At 41.3% G+C, this 19,961-nt stretch overlaps 3 protein-coding genes across 5 annotated transcripts; 1 reads left to right on the top strand and 2 right to left on the bottom strand.

Annotated features, from left to right (window-relative positions):
- Positions 1-2,452: 2,452 nt before the first annotated feature.
- On the bottom strand, positions 2,453-6,132 carry fbxl12 (F-box and leucine rich repeat protein 12). The gene is made up of 3 exons (XM_021561563.3): positions 5,752-6,132; positions 5,564-5,639; positions 2,453-4,671 (listed from the first exon to the last, which is right to left on the bottom strand). The coding sequence occupies exons 1-3, from the start codon at positions 5,850-5,852 to the stop codon at positions 3,643-3,645; spliced, it is 1,206 nt and encodes a 401-aa protein (XP_021417238.1). The 5' UTR covers positions 5,853-6,132; the 3' UTR covers positions 2,453-3,642.
- cops6 (COP9 signalosome subunit 6) lies at positions 6,115-14,919 on the top strand. 2 transcript variants are annotated; one of them, XM_090198014.1, is made up of 11 exons: positions 6,115-6,518; positions 6,729-6,880; positions 7,673-7,798; positions 8,116-8,247; positions 8,616-8,704; positions 8,912-8,974; positions 11,755-11,802; positions 13,514-13,628; positions 13,721-13,813; positions 14,079-14,179; positions 14,410-14,913. In XM_090198014.1, the coding sequence occupies exons 2-11, from the start codon at positions 6,745-6,747 to the stop codon at positions 14,548-14,550; spliced, it is 1,044 nt and encodes a 347-aa protein (XP_090054140.1). In that variant the 5' UTR covers positions 6,115-6,518; positions 6,729-6,744; the 3' UTR covers positions 14,551-14,913.
- A 1,749-nt stretch (positions 14,920-16,668) lies between these two features.
- Positions 16,669-19,327, bottom strand: and4 (actinodin4). Of its 2 annotated transcripts, XM_021561564.3 has the most exons (5): positions 19,213-19,290; positions 18,574-18,637; positions 18,391-18,435; positions 18,025-18,185; positions 16,669-17,802 (listed from the first exon to the last, which is right to left on the bottom strand). In XM_021561564.3, the coding sequence occupies exons 2-5, from the start codon at positions 18,626-18,628 to the stop codon at positions 17,068-17,070; spliced, it is 996 nt and encodes a 331-aa protein (XP_021417239.2). In that variant the 5' UTR covers positions 18,629-18,637; positions 19,213-19,290; the 3' UTR covers positions 16,669-17,067. The 2 variants fall into 2 exon arrangements, with proteins under 2 accessions (XP_021417239.2, XP_090054774.1); XM_090198648.1 differs by lacking the exon at positions 18,025-18,185 and having other exon boundaries at positions 19,213-19,327.
- Positions 19,328-19,961: the final 634 nt, after the last annotated feature.

Genomic DNA, 19,961 nt, shown 5'->3' on the forward strand with positions numbered 1-19,961 from the left:
TTTAGAAACATATCCTATTCTTATTTACAATAAAAGAGACTCCAAAATGACAATATTATTTACCCTTTCTATTGGGCACAAAGTAATTTAAAACACAACCAAAACAAACATTTGGCTTGACGTAGCCAGTGTGCTAGGAATATGGGACCAAATACTTAACTTTTTACTATTTTAATACAAAGTTAATGTGTCCCAATACTTTTGGTCCCTTAAAATGAGGGGAATATGTAAAGTGCTGTAACTTATAAACAGTTCACCCGATATGCATGAAAATACTCTCATATTAAAATGGACAGCCTGCACTTTACCTTCAGTCATTGTATCATTTCAAATCCAAAGTTCTAGAGTACCGAGCCAAAACAACCCAAAAAATGTGTCACCCTCACAATACTTTTGAGCCAACTGTAAATTATTATTCTCAGAACAATGAGCCTTTTAGCCATGCTCTACCACCATGCTATTGGCCATATCTCATGGCTCCTTCAGCCTGTCACTATCAGCATTTGCATTTTCACATGTACCCCAAAAGCTCTGTATTAAAACTTTTACCAAATCCTGGAACTTAAGTCTCCTCTTTCACCTTCTCAAAGTCAACGTGCTACTGCAAAATTACCGCTTACAATGAGAATAGTCCATTAGACACTTACGCTCACGTTCAGTAATGCATTTCACTACCATTCACTATGACTGCAGGCCTACTGATCTGTTATTGGCTGAAATATACTAGAATGTTTTCAAATCAAATGTATTTATATAGCCCTTCTTAAATCAGCTGATATATCAAAGTGCTGTACAGAAACCCAGCCTAAAACCCCAAGCAATGCAGGTGTAGAAGCACAGTTTTGTGTTGCATTATTAGGTTAGGCTGTTGTCTTATGGCTGTGTGTCACATTTGAGGATTAAAACTGTTTTAAATGGTCTTCCATCTCTTGTGCACGCTGAACTACTTGCACAGTACAGTGCCTTGCGAAAGTATTCGGCCCCCTTGAACTTTGCGACCTTTTGCCACATTTCAGGCTTCAAACATAAAGATATAAAACTGTATTTTTTTGTGAAGAATCAACAACAAGTGGGACACAATCATGAAGTGGAATGACATTTATTTGATATTTCAAACTTTTTTAACAAATCAAAAACTGAAAAATTGGGCGTGCAAAATTATTTAGCCCCCTTAAGTTAATACTTTGTAGCGCCACCTTTTGCTGCGATTACAGCTGTAAGTCGCTTGGGGTATGTCTCTATCAGTTTTGCACATCGAGAGACTGAAATCTTTTCCCATTCCTCCTTGCAAAACAGCTCGAGCTCAGTGAGGTTGGATGGAGAGCATTTGTGAACAGCAGTTTTCAGTTCTTTCCACAGATTCTCGATTGGATTCAGGTCTGGACTTTGACTTGGCCATTCTAACATCTGGATATGTTTATTTTTGAACCATTCCATTGTAGATTTTACTTTATGTTTTGGATCATTGTCTTGTTGGAAGACAAATCTCCGTCCCAGTCTCAGGTCTTTTGCAGACTCCATCAGGTTTTCTTCCAGAATGGTCCTGTATTTGGCTCCATCCATCTTCCCATCAATTTTAACCATCTTCCCTGTCCCTGCTGAAGAAAAGCAGGCCCAAACCATGATGCTGCCACCACCATGTTTGACAGTGGGGATGGTGTGTTCAGCTGTGTTGCTTTTACGCCAAACATAACGTTTTGCATTGTTGCCAAAAAGTTCGATTTTGGTTTCATCTGACCAGAGCACCTTCTTCCACATGTTTGGTGTGTCTCCCAGGTGGCTTGTGGCAAACTTTAACCGACACTTTTTATGGATATCTTTAAGAAATGGCTTTCTTGCCACTCTTCCATAAAGGCCAGATTTGTGCAATATACGACTGATTGTTGTCCTATGGACAGAGTCTCTCACCTCAGCTGTAGATCTCTGCAGTTCATCCAGAGTGATCATGGGCCTCTTGGCTGCATCTCTGATCAGTCTTCTCCTTGTATGAGCTGAAAGTTTAGAGGGAAGGCCAGGTCTTGGTAGATTTGCAGTGGTCTGATACTCCTTCCATTTCAATATTATCGCTTGCACAGTGCTCCTTGGGATGTTTAAAGCTTGGGAAAACTTTTTGTATCCAAATCCGTCTTTAAACTTCTTCACAACAGTATCTCGGATCTGCCTGGTGTGTTACTTGTTCTTCATGATGCTCTCTGCGCTTTTAACGGACCTCTGAGACTATCACAGTGCAGGTGCATTTATACGGAGACTTGATTACACACAGGTGGATTGTATTTCTCATCATTAGTCATTTAGGTCAACATTGGATCATTCAGAGATCCTCATTGAACTTCTGGAGAGAGTTTGCTGCACTGAAAGTAAAGGGGCTGAATAATTTTGCACGCCCAATTTTTCAGTTTTTGATTTGTTAAAAAAGTTTGAAATATCCAATAAATGTCGTTCCACTTCATGATTGTGTCCCACTTGTTGTTTATTCTTCACAAAAAAATACAGTTTTATATCTTTATGTTTGAAGCCTGAAATGTGGCAAAAGGTCGCAAAGTTCAAGGGGGCCGAATACTTTCGCAAGGCACTGTATATAATTTTATCATGATAGAACATTGACTCCCCCCTCCCCGACATATCATGGTAATGATATATCATCCCAATGTCCTTTCCTTTGTTCTGAATTATTTACAAAGCATATATAGGAGTTCAACCCTGAAACATTATTCATAGATAATCATTTCCCACGCACATAAAATACATTGTGCCATTTTTATTTACCACAGTTTCTTGATGGAAAAAGCTTATAACAGTTTTCATTTCTACTTTCTCGTAATTAATACAGATAACATACTTCTTTGGAGAATCACACAACTCAAGTGGGGATAAGTGTATTTTTCCAGTTAGCAAAACATAGTGAGCTACAGCAAATTTTAACTGCAATGGTTTGGAAATTGCATAATACCAGCAACGGACTGATAACTGTCCAAGCTGTTATTTAAACCCCCCCCCCCCCCAGAGTTCCAATATATTTTGCCGTCAATGTGACGTCCTACCTGCTACACAGAAACCAACCAAAATCTACTTCCCTCAATATTTCCATTCACAAGATAGAATGAATGCACACATCAGCCGCCGAGAACGGAACCTCTGCAATTATTGAGCTTGCCATTAGACGCAAGCAGTACAGCAGCTTTCAATGTTTTCAAAGGAAGAATTCCCTCAATGGCTGATGGCAGTGCTGGACATCCGATGGCTGTAGCAGGTCCGTTACAGTACATGATTGAAGTCATCATTTATTGGTCACTGCAATGCTTCTCTGGTGTACAATTAAAACAAGCTTAAGTTTAACCACTTCCTTACACACATTTAGACTAAAAGAGGAACCACCACTTATCCATTGTGGATGGGAATACGGCAAACAGGCACTTCCTCTCATAATGGTTTAATGGGCGTCACAGGAACTGTCCCTTTGTTCAATAGCATAGCTGTAAGCGAGTTTAAAATTGTTGCAGCTTTCTATTATTATTATTATTATTTTTTTTTTTTACATATGTGAATGAAGGTAAAGCATGAGTTTGCAACAGGCTGAATTGAGAGGAATGTTTTACAACAGTAGAATAAGGGACCAAATGTGTAACATATCCAGTATGTAATCTAGTCTGAGGTTATTGTAACGGTGCAGTTGGTGAACACCAGTGCACATTGTGGCAGCAGAGCAGCAAGTGAGCGGCGCAGACTTGGCACGGGGTCATTCTCCTCCAGTTTATCATCACCACTATCTGTGCCACCCTCCCTCCCCTCCTCACCCTCTCCCTGCCTCTCCACCTCCCCCTCTCTCTCTGGTGTCTTTGGGCAAACCTGGAAGAACACCTCACAGAACTCCAACCTGCGCAGGTCCCGCAGTGTCCTGCAGCTACGTAGCACCTGCATCTCTCTCAGCTTGCAGCATCTCAGGCGCAGGCGCTTCAGGTCCCTCAGACGGCTGGCGGACAGCAGGCCTGGTCCCACCTCCTTACCGCCAAGGCTTAGTTCCTCTAGGCCCAGCCAGCCCACTCCGAGCCCCAGGGAGGCCATTTGCAGCTGGGCGCCCGGCCGCCCAAAGTGCCCTATCTCCAGGTACTTGAGCCTGGAGAGCCCGTTTAAGCCTGAGTCGGTTTCTTGGGCGGCACTGCGCCTAAGGCCTTCCGCTGTGACACGAAGGACGTTGCGGAGCTCTAGGCGGCTAAGCCTTAACCAAGACGCCAGACTCTGCAGGTGCTGGTCTGTGAAGGAGGGCACGTTGTCAAGGACCATCGTCTCAATGGCAATCCCTGATGTGGAGGCAGGCACTTTCCCAGTTTGAACACGTCCCTGTTGCTGAGTAGCAGCGGTTGATGCCATTCCAGCTTGTTTCTCAGGACTGAGTGGGGTCTGGGTGAAAAAGCCCTGTGGTAGCTCGCAGCCACGCAACTCTAGGACCTGCAGTGTTGTGGGCAGGAGCTGGCAACTGTGCAAGCCTCTCAGGTCTGCGTGCAGCAGGGAAAGACTACGCAGACGGGGACACCTGGAGGACAAAGCCTTGAGCCAGGACTCTGAGAGAAAGGCCCCACCTCTAGCAGAGAGCAGCAAGCCACGCAGCCGCAGGCATCGGAGCCCAGTGCCCAGATACTGGCGTAGAAGAACCCACAGCATGCGCGATGTCACCTGACCCAAAATGGACACCAAGGGCAGGATGAGCAGTTGAAGAATGAAAACATCCAATGAGGGAGAGATGGGGAAGAAACAATGCATCAGTGTTTGAGCGATGACTTGAAAGTTCTGTAGAGTTAGCTAGTCAACAGGTAGGAAATAGGCAGTGCTGGTGAGTAGTGAACTACATGTAGTTCAACTAGTAATTTACCTACATTTTGCAGTAGCTTGGTGGTAGTTGAACTAAATTCAAACCAGGTAGTGTTTTCAGTAGTTCATTTCCATATCGCTAACTACTAGAACTACACTGTTTCTTGCAAAGAATTAAGTGTTTTAAGTAGGCAATAATTTCCTTTCATTTTCAGGATTCAACCTTCCTAATTCTCACTTGAAACAGTTTGTGTTTAATAGGCTACATTACACATTATGTTAACATATGACCCCAAAGTCATTGTTCTTGCAATTTGTAGCCTGACACTTAAAATGATACAATTTCACAAAATAGTTTGGATGTAGTGAACTACTTTTTCAAAGTAACTTTAGTTAAGTAAACCATATTTGTCTTAATAAGGGTAGCTTTAGTGTAGGTTAACTTCTTCTAGTGTTAAGTAATTGGTCATTTTGTAAATTATACACATTTTCAGAGTAACTTCCCCCAACACTGGAAATAAGCCTGCAATGCAAGTATCAACATTGCATTTTGTTGCAGAATGTGAGAGGTCTCAAACAAGTAGCTATCAATAATAAAATCAAGTCTTCTGAAATATCATTGAATGTAGAACCTGATAAACATGGCTATATCACAAAATGGCTGACGTCTTTAGACGGACATGGTAGCCTCAGAAATCTTTTCATGACAAATCTTGAAATGGTAAGATCAACATGCAATAACGGACACCATTCTTACCCCTTTCCATGCAGTTAGATCAACAACTCGCCATAATCTTTGGTCTTTTACAAGACGTCTCCATCTCTTACACACCCTGCAAATACACCACATGAATGACATGACAAAGAGAAGTGTTCTTCAAGCTAACATTGACGTTATCACGAAAATGGATATTGAGCACTTCGACTTCAGCTAACTTGTTTTACCTTCCTGATCGGATGAGCTCTCGCACACCTAAATATGATAAAATATCAATTAAAATGTTCTCTGGAAAGTAATCGAGGGTAGAAGTTCTGAAGTCTGCCATTTTGTAAACAAAAAGTACCGTCGAGTACACGGACAAAATACACCGACGTACCAAAGTTGCATTCAAGTAATAAACCCCGCAGAAACGGGTGCTAAAAGCTACAACGTTCCGAAATTAGCACATTTTATGGACCGTACCAAATATATACAATGGCTTAAACATTTTAAATAATAAATAAGCATAACAACGGCATAATTTCCGAAGCATATATCCTCAAAACTCCTGTGTAAATGCAGCAAAAACTGCCCCTTACATGCTGACCAGACCGGACACGTTGCGTGCGCGAGCGTCGCAAAATAAATTTAGAAATCCATGTTATTCAATTATTGCACCCACACTCCTCCAGCTGCTAACGAGCGTCTGCGTTGCCAAGGGCTAAACTAAAAGTCATTCCTATTTCTGACGCAGATCGCGCTGAAAGTCCTGCCGCTCCCATCTGCTCGTTTGTTTAAAGAAGCTGGTACCTACGTGCCATCTTCATATCGGTTATACCCACGTGGGTGATTGAAAGACAACATGTTTTGCTGGTTGTCCTGGTAAAAGTGTAGATGCCAATCACCATATAAATTCAAAGATGAAAAAGCGGGGTAGGGGGAGAGATGACTAGAAACGATTCGGTTGAATGTGTGGATTAATTGTCTGAGTAGAACACCTTGTGCATTTCAGGTAAAATAACAACTCAATGTTTATATCCCAGGACAAATTAGCTAGCAACAGCAAGCTAGCTAAATAGGACAAATTATATAGCAAGTGCAAGCTAACTAGCTAAATTACCATACATGTTTAATGCTTTTCGACTTGTCCCCAAATTAATGTCATTGGTTCAGAGTTTGTTTTGATATTTTAACCTGAGTGTCGTGATCACATTTGGTGTAGGGGGGGAAATAAATGTATGCACGATAGCGCACGCGGTTTGGGTTCCATGTTGGCGTTTGAGAAAAAACGCCTCGTTGTACTGGGCTTGCGCAGCTGTAAGTCGGACAAGATGGCGACGAGCAATGGTGGTGGAATGGAGGTGGATGGGGCAGGTAATTTCCTTTAAAAGCACAATTGATTTATCTGATTATGATAAGGTTGTATACATATTGTGTAGGTTTCAACTATACTCCTTTGTCGATGGTGTTAGCGCATTTAGCTTGCCATTATTTCGCTTATGCGTTTTCTAACGTTACTACAGCGAGACTACCTAACGTTAGTTAATTTAAATAAGGTGACTGTCCAGTACTTGTGTGTATATTAACGTTACTGGTATATGCAATTTCCAAACAAGTGCAGTTAATGTTTGCTAGTTAACGAACTAATTCATCCGCCGTCACATATTGATTGGTCCGTCCGTATTACCTAACTAAACTAAACAATGTAAACCACTAGCGTTAGTTTATCGATTGCTGGCTAGGTAACAGTTAACATGTTTAAACGTTACCTATTTTGCCTTCTTAGCTAGTTTTAATAACAGCGCAGTAACAGGTCCTCTATACCTAGCGAGTAGTTAACTATATTTTTCTAAGCTGTTAGTAAGTTTCATGATGGCATCTTTTAAAATGTGGATTGGATTGAAAATCAAAGCTTTGAGGAATAGAATCAATGCCATTTTTTAATTGAACTAGTCATCACTGTAACGTTACTCTTCCTGTAAAGTTAGATTACTCAAATCCACCCAATTCACCTGCACACGGATATTGTAACCATCGTCAAAAAATATACATTATTAAAGACAAGAACACAAATGCTTTGTTTGCTCTGAGGCAGGCGGTCGTGTTAAAGCCATATTAGCTACGTTTGGCTTTAAAGGAAACCCACCCTCTCTCTCTGTCCCACAGCCAGCCCCAGTGTTATGGTATCTGGGGTCACCGGCAGTGTCTCTGTTGCCTTGCATCCTCTGGTCATCCTCAACATCTCAGATCACTGGATTCGCATCCGCTCCCAGGAGGGGCGGCCCATGCAGGGTATGTGAGGTGATCAGTTTTCAAGAATACCGATAGTTGTATACAGTCTTACATTTGGCATGGAATAAGGGGATGAGAGATATTTACATTTTTTTCAGTAAATTGCTCTGTAAATGTCTAAACTTCTTTCAAAGTATTTCAACTTTAAGACATTAATTAAAATAGTTAAGACTCTACAAGAGAACCAATACCTCAACAGTGGGAAGGGAATCATACATGGGAGAGGTTACAGTTAATGACACAATTTCAATGGGCTTTGCTATATCAATTCCAACCATCTGCCTAATGTTGCATTGCATCCTTTCCTTCTCACCAAGTGATCGGCGCGTTAATCGGGAAGCAGGAGGGTAGAAACATTGAGGTGATGAACTCCTTTGAGCTGCTTCATCAATTGGTAGATGACCGAGCACACATTGACAAGGAGTACTACTACACCAAGGAGGAGCAGTGTGAGTCTAATTTCACTAACCTACCATACAAAGAAAATGTCAGATGTCACTCCCCATTGATTACTGATATTGGTGAAAGTACTAGATCAAAAGTTGTGATTGATTGATGTGCTGTGTCATGGTTTCCCACCATCTCTGAAGTGGAAAAATGTCATAGTAGGCTTGTACCTGAAGCCCTTGGTGTTATAAATTGAACTGAACCTCTGTATAGGTGCTGGTCTAGGATGAGTTTTGCCTTTTAGGTCACAGTGAATAAGATTACATTAGTGGGGGGACCTACTTGACTTCTTGACCTCTGCTTTCTTTCAGTCAAACAGGTCTTCAAAAACATGGAATTCCTACTGCACCTGACCTCTGCTTTCTTTCAGTCAAACAGGTCTTCAAGGACATGGAGTTCCTGGGCTGGTATACAACAGGGGGTCCTTGTGACCAATCAGACATCCACATTCACAAGCAGGTAGGTGGAGCAAAAGAGAATACATTTCTTTTCCATGTGGTTGGGCATTTTCCATGGGGGAGAAATTAGAGGCATGATAAAAGTAACTATTACTGTAATTGGTCAGTGAATTGTTGTGATTTGAAAGATGTAAATGTCAGTCATTTGAGGTTATTTGGCCAACTGTGTGCTGTTTCCTTAATGGCTTTTCCTCTCTTTTCACTTCAGGTGTGTGAGATAATTGAGAGTCCTCTCTTCCTCAAGCTCAACCCGATGACCAAACACACAGATGTGAGTTTCTCATTTAGATTTTTTTTTATATAATGGACGATATACATTTGAAGTCAGAAGTTTACATACACGTTAGCCAAATGCATTTAAACTCTGGTTTTTTTTCACAATTTCTGACATTCAATCCTAGTAAAAATTCCCTGTCTTAGGTCAGTTAGGATCACCACTTTATTTTAAGAATGTGAAATGTCAGAATAATAGCAGAGAATCATTTATTTCAGCTTTTATTTCTTTCATCACATTCCCAGTGGGTTAGAAGTTTACATACACTCAATTAGTATTTGGTAGCATTGTCTTTAAATTGTTTTAACTTGGGCAAATGTTTCGGGTAGCCTTCCACAAGCTTCCCACAATAAGTTGGGTGAATTTTGGCCCATTCCTCCTGACAGAGCTAGTGTAACGGAGTCAGGTTTGTAGGCCTCCTTGCTCGCACATGCTTTTTCAGTTCTGCCCACAAATTTTCTATAGGATTGAGGTCAGGGCTTTGTGATGGCCACTCCAATACCTTGACTTTGTTGTCCTTAAGCCATTTTGCCACAACTTTGGAAGTATGCTTGGGGGTCATTGTCCATTACGCACCAAAGTACGTTCATCTCTAGGAGACAGAATGCGTCTCCTTCCTGAGCGGTATGACGGGTCGCATGGTGTTTATACTTGCGTACTATTGTTTGTACAGATGAACGTGGTACCTTCAGGCATTTGGAAACACTACACTTCTTTTTCTGAGGTCTTGGCTGATTTCTTTTGATTTTCCTATGATGTCAAGCAAAGAGGCACAGAGTTTGAAGGTAGGCCTTGAAAAACATCCACACGTACACCTCCAATTGACTCAAATTATGTCACTTAGCCTATCAGAAGCTTCTAAAGCCATGACATCATTTTCACGAATGTTCCAAGCTGTTTAAATGCACAGTCAACTTAGTGTATGTAAACTTCTGACCCACTGGAATTGTGATACAGTGAAATAATTGTTGAAAAAAATACTTGTGTCATGCATGAAGTAGATGTCCTAACCGACTTGCCAAAACTATAGTTTGTTAACAAGAAATGTGTGTAGTGGTTGAAAAACAAGTTTTTAATGACTCCAACCTAAGTGCATGTAAACTTCTGACTTCAACTGTACAGTACCAGTCAAAAGTTTGGACATTCCTACTCATTCCAGGGTTTTTCTATCTTTTTACTATTTTCTACATTTTAGAATAATAGTGAAGACATCAAAACTATCAATTAACACATGGAATCATGTAGTAACCAAAAAAGTGTTAAACAAATCTAAATACATTTGAGATTCTTCAAAGTAGCCAGCCTTTGCCTTGATGACAGCTTTGCACACTCGTGACATTCTCTCAATCAGCTTCATCTGGGAGTCACCTGGAATGCATTTCAATTAACAGGTGTGACTTGTTAAGTTAATATGTGGATTTTCTATCCTATCCTATTGAGCCAATCAGTTGTGTTGTGACGAGGTAGGGGTGGTATACAGAAGATAGACCAAGTTCATATTATGGCAAGAACCGCTCAAATAAGCAAAGAGAAACGACCGCCAATCATTACTTTTAGACATGAAGGTCAGTTAAACCCGGAAAATTTGAAGATCCTTGAACGTTTCTTCAAGTGCAGTCGCAATAACCATCAAGCACTATGATGAAACTGGCTCTCAAGAGGACCTCCACAGGAAAGGAAGACCCAGAGTTACATCTGCTGCAGAGGATAAGTTCATTAGAGTTTCCAGACACAGAAATTGCATCCCAAATAAATGCTTCAGAGTTCAAGTAACAGACACATCTCAACATCAACTTTTCAGAGGAGACTGCATGAATCAGGCCTTCATGGTTGAATTGCTGCAATGGAACTTCTGCTAAAGGACACCAATAAGACGAAGAGACTTGCTTGGGCCAAGAAACACAAACAATGGATATTAGACTAGTGGAAATCTGTCCTTTGGTCTGATTAGTCCAAATTTGAGATTTTTGGTTCCAACCGCCGTGTCATTGTGAGACGCAGAGTAAGTGAATGGATGATCTCCCCATGTGTGGTTCCAAGCATGGAGGTGTGATGGTGTGGGGTTGCTTTGCTGGTGAAACTGTCTGTGATTTATTTAGAATTCAAGGCACACTTAACCAGCATGGCTGCCACGGCATTCTGCAGCTATACGCCATGCCATCTGGTATGCGCTTAGTCCCACTATCATTTGTTTTTCAACAGAACAATGACCCAACACAAGGGCTATTCGACCAAGAAGGAGAGTGATGGAGTGTTACATTAGATTACCTGTCCTCCACAATTACCCGACCTCAACCAAATTGAGATGGTTTGGGATGATTTGGAAGGCAGAGTGAAGGAAAAGCAGCCAACAAGTGCTCAGCATATGTGGGAACTCCTTCAAGACTGTTAGTTATTCCAGGTAAAGCAGGTTGAGAGAATGCTAAGAGTGTGCAAAGCTGTCATCAAGGCAAAGGGTGGCTACTTTGAAGAATCTAAAATAAATTAGGAATTGTTTAACACATTTTTGGTTACTAAGTGATTCCATATATGTTATTTCATAGTTTTGTTTTCTTCACTATTATTCTACAATGTAGCAAATAGTAAAAAATAAATAAATAATCCTTGAATGAGTAGGTGTGTATAAACTTTTGACTGGTACTGTATATGTTAGTGTCAAATATTATTCATAAATTACATTTTTAGTTACTTTTATGTCGTTCAGTTATATTGCTATGACGCGGTAGAGATAGCTTTTCTACTTGTGGTAATTGAAGCTCATGTCCCATCTCCCCCAGCTCCCTGTCAGTGTGTATGAGTCTGTCATCGACATCATCAGTGGAGAGGTAACTCAAGCTCTCCTACCACACACACACACACCAGGGTTTCCGTTAGGAAAATGTGGCGCTGGACAACGTAACCGGGAAGATTTTAATTTACCGCCCATTTGAGAAATTTCCCAGACCCGTATGCATTGGGTGCGTAACCCATTAGGGCGTCCGACCATGGTGCTCAGAATGACAGAATTCACATTTAGATGATGGTAATTAATCTTAACAAAATATGCAATTCCTGTGATGAAGCAGCCAATAAAAAATAATTTTCAAACATTTGCCAAAATGCAATTTGCGGTTAAAAAACGCCATTCTAAACACCTCACCTGATGCCAGCGGTATATGACAGATTAAAATCTCTGTTAGAAACTTAGAAAGATGGTGAATCTAATGATGCAAAAACTAGAATGGGTTGCTAATATGACTAGGATTGTGCCTTTTGCTTCTGGACAAGGAAAGAAAGTTGATATGAAAACCAATAGAACAGGAGAGAAATGGCATGTGAGGAAGTATTTTATAGACTGCAGCCGTAGCAAAAGGTCTAGCTGATTTGAGTGGCGGCTGTCAGTGAAAAGCATCTAAAATATGCGTGAAGATAATTAGTCTTAATTTTAAATGGTGAGACAAGGGGAAGGGGTGTGTGGCGAAGATGGCCTATAGCTGTGTCTCTCCAGAAGGCCTGCGCTCTGCTTTCTAGAATGCACTCCGCTATCTCCTGCCAATTATTGTGCATTCGTTGTTCCATTGTGTGAATCGTTTGCTCTTTGATTTGTTTATTTTGATACATTCCCCATTACATATGTCACCAGTAGTAAATGTACCGTTAATCCCTGTCATTTGGTTACATTAATTTCTGTTAATGCATTTTGTTACTACAGTCATTTATGTTCTCATTCTCAGAGTGGAAACATTGTTTCCAGAGTTCACAACCTGCTACACTTGTGAGAAAGAAGTTATGGTTTATTTCATAACCCTCATTTAGGAGTTTTGTACATTTTGTCAATGTCTTTTATTTGAAGTGCAGCAATGAACATGGGTCTGGTTTCTCTGTCTTGAGGGATGCTTTGAAGTAGCCTACCTGGCTCAAATGTAGGAATGTGCCCATTTTGATTTCTGATTGTCTTAACTCACCACAGCTACTACTAATAAGCTGAGATTCTCAGTCATTTTTTTCTTCACCTCACACAGTAAGTCCATTGCGCAAGAACAGCTGTCTGACCTGAGCTCACTGGTGTGCAGGAAACTGAGGGTCCAGAATAGGCTAGTTAATACGATGTTGCAACTTCGCTAGAGACAGCTTCAGTTCCATACAGTTGATTGAGCTCAAGTCAGGACAGATAGAAAGGGGGCAGGCCGGTTTAGTAGAGAGATCAATGTGATTGAATGAACCCAAATTGTTTAATGTATTTTGAATTAGTTGACCATGGAAGTTATTAGCCATCTGAGTTCCATGCGCTCATTTAACCACCAATGATCACGGTGTATCAATGTGTCCATATGGCAGAGGCTGTTGCTCTCCCATAAGTGGGTGATGCGCTAATAGTCTGCCTACCGTAGTTTTTCCCCCCTCCTGGTCAATTTGGCCAGCAACAATTTTATTTATAGGCTTAGTGTATGTATATATATATATATATATATATATATATATGGAAACACACCAACGTGATTAGTACTAGTGGCTGATTTGTAAGCTTGTCTGTCCTTCTGACTTGACCAATCCCAGGCGACCATGTTGTTTGCTGAGCTGGGGTACACTCTGGCCACAGAAGAAGCGGAGCGAATCGGAGTGGATCACGTGGCTCGCATGACAGCCACAGGCACAGGGGAGAATTCAACAGGTAACTGTAGTTAAGGTGGCCTATTTACCCCCCACTGTCTGACAGGCATTTTTTAAAACACCGTCACGCCATTATGTGTCTCTTCTGTTCAGTGGCCGAACATCTCATAGCACAACACAGTGCAATTAAGATGCTCCACAGCAGGGTGAAAGTCATCTTGGAATATGTCAAAGCAGTGGAAGCAGGTGAGAGAACTGCTTACTCTGTCGTGTGATGAGGGATGAAAGACCAAAATAATGCATGTTCAAGTGAGTCTGGAAAGAAGATGCTGATACTAACATCGATATAATTTCCAGCCCTTGCTTTAAAAAAAACAAAAAAACATGGTCTTTCAAACCTGTCTCTTCTCCTTGGTATATCCCAACTGTATCTTATCTCACCTGTTGTGTTGTGTGTATATTTTTCCCTCGTGCTCTCTTAACTCTCCCCTTCTGATTTGGTACGATCCAGGAGAGGTGCCATTTAACCACGAGATCCTCAGAGAAGCCAATGCCCTGTGCCATAGACTGCCTGTTCTCAGCACCATCAAATTCAAGACTGACTTCTATGATGTAAGTCATCCCCACCTAGGCACTTAGCAAAACTCAGCTCTTGGTGTGAACATGTGTGCACCATTGTTTTTAGATTATAGTCTTGGTGATGTGATAATCAGGATAATTAACAAAACCTTAACAAAATTCCTTCTTCAAATCACTCAAGGGTAATGATTTGAGAATGCTTAGACAGGATGGATTGGCACAGTACTGTAAAAGCATATTAATCTCATATTCATTTTTTTCAGCAATGCAATGACGTGGGCCTCATGGCTTACCTAGGTACCATCACTAAGACCTGCAACAGCATGAATCAGTTCATCAACAAGTTCAACGTCTTGTACGATAGACAGGGCATCGGCCGGAGGATGAGAGGACTGTTCTTTTGAGTGACACGGAGAAAGAGTAATTGGAGGAAGAGGTCACAAGCACTGCTTTTCCATTTGTTTGTCTGTATTTTATGTTAAGTAACACTTGTGACACACACACACTCAGATACCAGTGAATGTTGTTCTCATCAAACCAGTTTGTTTTCAAAGGTAGCAAATGCTAGAAGTGTCTCAAAGGCCTCCTGTCTATACCAGAAAATCACACACACAAACAGGAAGAAGGAAACCGTGTACAAAATCACTCACATTTTCACTCACACTTTAACATTTGTGAGTATGCATGTGAACAGAAAATACAATTTCCCTTTTTCTTTGTTTTGTTGTTCCATGTTTCTGTAAGTAATAAATAATCTGCTGATTTTTCTTGGGACTTTGATTTGTTTATCCAATAAAAAGTCAAATAAGGCCATTTATCAATTTAAATTATAGCTAACAGATTCATTAACAAATAAAGAATTAAGCAGTTAGGCCCGAGGATGTGTGGTATCTTGCCAATTAATGGCAGTTGTGCACAATGCGGAGTACCTGGATACAGCCAGGTGCGGGGTATATTGGCCATATACCGCAAACCCCTGAGATGCCTAATTGCTATTATAAAACTGGTTGTTTTGTCATACCCATGGTATACTGTCTGATGTACCATGGCTCTCAGCCAATCAGCATTCAGGGCTCAAACCACCTGGTTTATAATAACACAGTAGTGCTTCCGTCCATCTCTAGTGAACAGATACTCGTAACACAACAGGTATCTGACACTTTTACTCGAGCCTTGTTTATACTTGGTGCTAACATGCGTCCTTTGTCCTGATCTAATTCACATTATGATTGTGTCCACATTGTAGCCATTGCATTAGTAAAATGTGTCTGCAGTGTGACCAGATATCCTGGCCCTACATGACCAAAAGTATGTGGACACCTGCTCGTTGAACATCTCATTCCAATATCATGGGAATTAATATGGAGTTGGTCCCCCATTTGCTGCTATAACAGCCTCAACTCTCCTGGGAGGGCTTTCCACTAGATGTTGGAACATTGCTGAGGGCATTTGCTTCCATTCAGCCACAAGTGCATTAGTGATGTCGGGCACTGATGTTCAGCAATTAGGCCTGGCCCGCAGTCAGCGTTCCAATTATGTTTGATAGAGTTGACAAACCATTTCTGTATGGACATTGCTTTGTGCATGGGGGCATTTTCATGCTGAAACAGGAAACCGTATGCTGTAGCATTAAGGTTTCCCGTCACTAAGGGGCCTAGCCCGAACCATGTAAAACAGCCCCAGACATTATCCCTCGACCACCAAACTTTACAGTTGGCACTATGCATTGGTGCAGGTAGCGTTCTTGCATCTGCCAAACCTAGATTAATTTGTTGGACTGCCTGATGGTGAAGCGTAATTCATCACTCTAGAGAACGCATTTCCACTAAATCTACAGTAAACCTGTTTAAAAATGAAGGCACAATCAAGATGTGGATAAGATCAGGGAAAAAGACGTATGTTAGAACCAGGTATAAACAGGACTAAGAATTTAGTAATACATGCATACATGTGTTGGTGACCCCAGCTGGAATCGAACCCACGTTCCTGGCTTAAAGGTAGCCTGTACTCAAGTAGATACACACACAATACAGAGACCCACAGGTTAAAAAAAGTGTATAAAGTCAGGTCTGTGGAGTCAGCATGGTTTTTAGGATTATTGGCCGGAGGTGACAATGTGTTAACAGTTAACTTTTTTTTTTATGTAGTCTGTTCCTGCTGTGCATGGCCTTGGGGAGGTACTGTGTGAGGTGCATTAGACAGGAAAGGGGTGGAGGAAACAGAGTTTGGACAGTTTCAGGTCAGCATTTGTTTGGATATTAAAAGGCAGCAGATGTCAACATAATGACCGCCAGCCTGCACTTTTTCTTTAGTAGCCCGAGTTTACCAGCCATGTGGCAAAGACAGAAGTCAGCTTTCCTCCTCTATTGGATTTTATCCTCCTCTCTTTCAAGCTCTCACTGTTGCCACGTATCTTCATTTTTGCCTTTTAATTACACAAAACCTATAGTAACTAGCAGAACAAGCAATACTGGCATGTGGTATACATGCAAACAGAGTTCAGTAGAGAGAGAAGCCAGAGACAGTTTTTTAAAAGTTTATTTTTCATAATTTGAGTCAATATTTACTTTATTTGTTTTGCTATGAAAATTGTGTAATTGAATAAGGATTTTGGATGCTGAATAGACAATGGCGCATTGGACTAATAAATCAGTCTTATCGTTGTAATATTTCCAATCATTGTAATATAGCATCACTCTCCTGCAGGTCATTGCTGTACAATTAGGTTTGCTCTCCTGCCCATAACAGCATCACCAGCACATTGATAAGACGATTACATGCTTTATAGCTCAAATACCTATAATTATGGTCTCTGCTGCTTCGTCCTTCTAAATCTACATCTTCAGGGGAAAACAACTCTTCTTTCATTATTGCCAAAACACTTGAGGCGTAAGTAAAGCTGCCTTTAGAGCTTTGATGAGCTAGTCACTACCACTATCATCAGGGGAATCAGAAGGTGGTGAGGGGTACTGGAAGCGGACTGGATCATAGAGTTCATACCCATAGTTATAGTTATAGGGGTAGCCATAGTAGGGATAGGGATGGGCCACTTTCTTGTTGCTGGCTGCAGGGGGTGGCGAGGCCTCAACTGGTTCCACCTCAACGGGAGGAGGGGGTGGGCCAGCTTTGCCATGGAATGGTCTGGGTGGGTGGTCTATCAGGCAGTCTGGGTCCCAGTAGGGATTGCAGTCATACTCCATGCCCTTGTAGGTGTGGATGGGGGCCGGAGGGGGAGATGACTTTTTTGGGGCGGTTGGTGGTAGTTGTGGGGCAGATTTTTTAAGCATTGGGGGTGGTGGTGGAGGAGGGAGCTTGTGGAGGTTGCAGGAGGGGTGGTAGCGGGGGTCGCACAGTACGGGCAATGCCCCGGTGGGGAGGTAGACAATATGGGGCTTGCAGAGGGGGTCCTTGGCATTGCACAGGTACATGACGTCAGCCTGGGAGATGGCAGGAGCAGGAGGGGGTTGAGATGTGCTTTTTATTGGGGCAGGAGGGGGAGGGGGTAGGGCTTTGCATTTTTTGTCCATGGCCGGGTCGCACTTCTTGATGGTGGGTACTCCCAGTTTGTTCTGGAAGTGTGAGGCGTTGGGGCCGTATACATGCTCCAGCTGCCTCATCTGCTGGTACAGCAGCCTGATCCGGTCAATCTCATACAGCTGAGAGGTACAAGACAGATTAAAAAAAATATGTATCTTGTCTTTATTTCAATCATACAGAGAGAGAGATGGAATAATTTGAGAAAACAAATGCCTCATTTATTCTTAGTGGTGGTTAGTGCTTCATTAGTTAGTTGCCAGTGCCTCATTAGTTAGTAGTTAGTGCTTCATTAGTTAATGCATTGCGTGAGTGTTATTGATTGTTTTTCTTTCCTCTCTCACCCCCTCTGTGTGTCCAATGCTATTGTAGTAGCGGTAGTAAGCCTGGAAATCGGGGTTGCCTCTGTACCACCTGGGTTCCACATTGCGCTTTGGTCGTGAGTGAGTCAGGAAGCCATGAGCCTTGTCCGAATCAATACTCACATCACTAACAGGGCTCATTTCTGTGGGGACAGGTGGATCAGTGGAGAGGGAGAGCAAAGCCACAGAGGGAGAAAGACATGAGGCCAACTACCATTTATAATTACCACAGATAGATATGTTGCTTTCAGTATCAAACAAAAGTAAAGCAATGGTACTACACATAATTTTATCAAGAAGCTCGAAAGCAAAAACTTTAAATGTCATCCCCCCTAAACATTCAGTTACCTTCCTGCTTGATAGTATTCAGAAGAGACTTTGCTTCCAGCCAAACTGCAGAGGATACACATGCCACAGACTCAATCAGTTATCATCCAATTCCACATTGAATATTTTCTATTTACTTAGGACAATAATTTCAATAACTTTAATTTTACCAAACTCATGTAGCCTAAAATAACGTTATCCCACCTGGTAGCAACATTAGACAGCATATTGCCCCCACCAGCCACAATGGAGAAATCATCTTGACCACCTGCAAACCAGCCACTGCATTTTATCACTTACATTGTACATGCCTCAATTGTTTTGTTTTTCAGTGAGCATTGACATACATGATTGAATTAAATGTACATGTACATACTGAGATGCATGTATTTACATGTGACCTGTAACAGTTTCAAACTAAAAATCTAAATATCACATTGTTTTAATTCCCGAGTGGGAAAGTAACATTATGACATTTTATATATTTACTTAAACTTGGGAACTGTTCAAGATCTGATCTTCACATATACATACTTTCCTCTATGTTTGTTCTAAGAATAGCCAATCCCCAAATGTAATTAAACCATGCATGCCAAATACCAGATGACAACGCAAATAAATACATTCAAACAGCAGTAGGCTATAACATGTCCTGTGAACGATCAGCATATATTTGGTTATCCTCGGTATTTAACAGCATGGAAATATATAAAAGGAGAGATGAGATACAATTTCTGTGTAAAATTATGCTTCTCCTGCAGTTTAGAAAATATACTGATTATTGTGAATAATATTACTTAAATTATCAGATCATATGTGCTAAAGAAGAAACTCCGTACTGACCTGTGCATGGGCTGCTGTCTTTCCTGTACCGGTGAGGGTAGGTGTGATAAATACAGGTCTCCATGTCAATCAGTCTGACGTGTGAGTGCCTGTCCAATAGAATCACAAAACCATTGAAACAATAATATTGTCTCCTCCTTCCTTTAAAACGCTATTTTAATACAGAGCCTCTGGCGCCATTTAAGAATAAAAACTCCTGGACGTGAGCAGCAAAGTCATAAAAGGTCCTGACTTCAAATGGAAACTCGCAGTAAAGTCTGGGAGGAAACATTACCTGCTGAGTAGAAATAGCAGGGTATCCCTGGGGAAAATATTGCCATGTTAGGAAAAAACCTTACAGCCTTTTCATCAGAGCAAAACTAGAATTTCCAAAAGTGGACCCAAGCAATCTAGGCCTACAATAGCATGAAGCCAAGAATGTGTAGAAAATAAGACTACTATAGAACAGCATGTGGTATGCAACTGAACATTATATACAAGCCTGTGTGCAGTGTGTTGAAATCAGAGGAACTGTCCCCGACCAAGCCGTTAATAAAAAATGGCAAATGAAACCGTTCGTTTCGAGGGACACAATAAATGTCCACAATAAAACTTCATAATTTTTTTGTTGATAGATTTCATTTTTCCATCTAAAGTTCACACCAATGGGGGCAATATTTAACACGCCCCTTCGTCTCCAAATGCCCTTTTTGGTGGTGGTATAATTTCCCCCATAATGCTATATTTTAGTAGTTGTTCTGAACCCACTG

The sequence above is a fragment of the Oncorhynchus mykiss genome, chromosome 14 (genome assembly GCF_057628025.1).
Source record: "Oncorhynchus mykiss isolate SJ-2025 chromosome 14, ASM5762802v1, whole genome shotgun sequence".
Taxonomy (NCBI): domain Eukaryota; kingdom Metazoa; phylum Chordata; class Actinopteri; order Salmoniformes; family Salmonidae; genus Oncorhynchus; species Oncorhynchus mykiss.

Bases quoted from the DNA above. Each gene is read 5' to 3' on its own strand.
- fbxl12 (XM_021561563.3), bottom strand. From the start codon at position 5,852: ATGGCAGACTTCAGAACTTCTACCCTCGATTACTTTCCAGAGAACATT. The intron at 5,640-5,751 runs GTAAAACAAGTT...GTGTATTTGCAG, and splicing joins GAGCTCATCCGATCAGGAAG to GGTGTGTAAGAGATGGAGAC. The intron at 4,672-5,563 runs GTAAGAATGGTG...ATTTTGGGTCAG, and splicing joins ATCTAACTGCATGGAAAGGG to GTGACATCGCGCATGCTGTG.
- cops6 (XM_090198014.1), top strand. From the start codon at position 6,745: ATGCACGATAGCGCACGCGGTTTGGGTTCCATGTTGGCGTTTGAGAAA. The intron at 8,248-8,615 runs GTGAGTCTAATT...GCTTTCTTTCAG, and splicing joins CTACACCAAGGAGGAGCAGT to TCAAACAGGTCTTCAAGGAC. The intron at 13,814-14,078 runs GTGAGAGAACTG...GGTACGATCCAG, and splicing joins TGTCAAAGCAGTGGAAGCAG to GAGAGGTGCCATTTAACCAC.
- and4 (XM_021561564.3), bottom strand. From the start codon at position 18,628: ATGATTTCTCCATTGTGGCTGGTGGGGGCAATATGCTGTCTAATGTTG. The intron at 18,436-18,573 runs GTGGGATAACGT...TATCCTCTGCAG, and splicing joins CTGTCTAATGTTGCTACCAG to TTTGGCTGGAAGCAAAGTCT. The intron at 18,186-18,390 runs GTAACTGAATGT...CTGTCCCCACAG, and splicing joins GAATACTATCAAGCAGGAAG to AAATGAGCCCTGTTAGTGAT.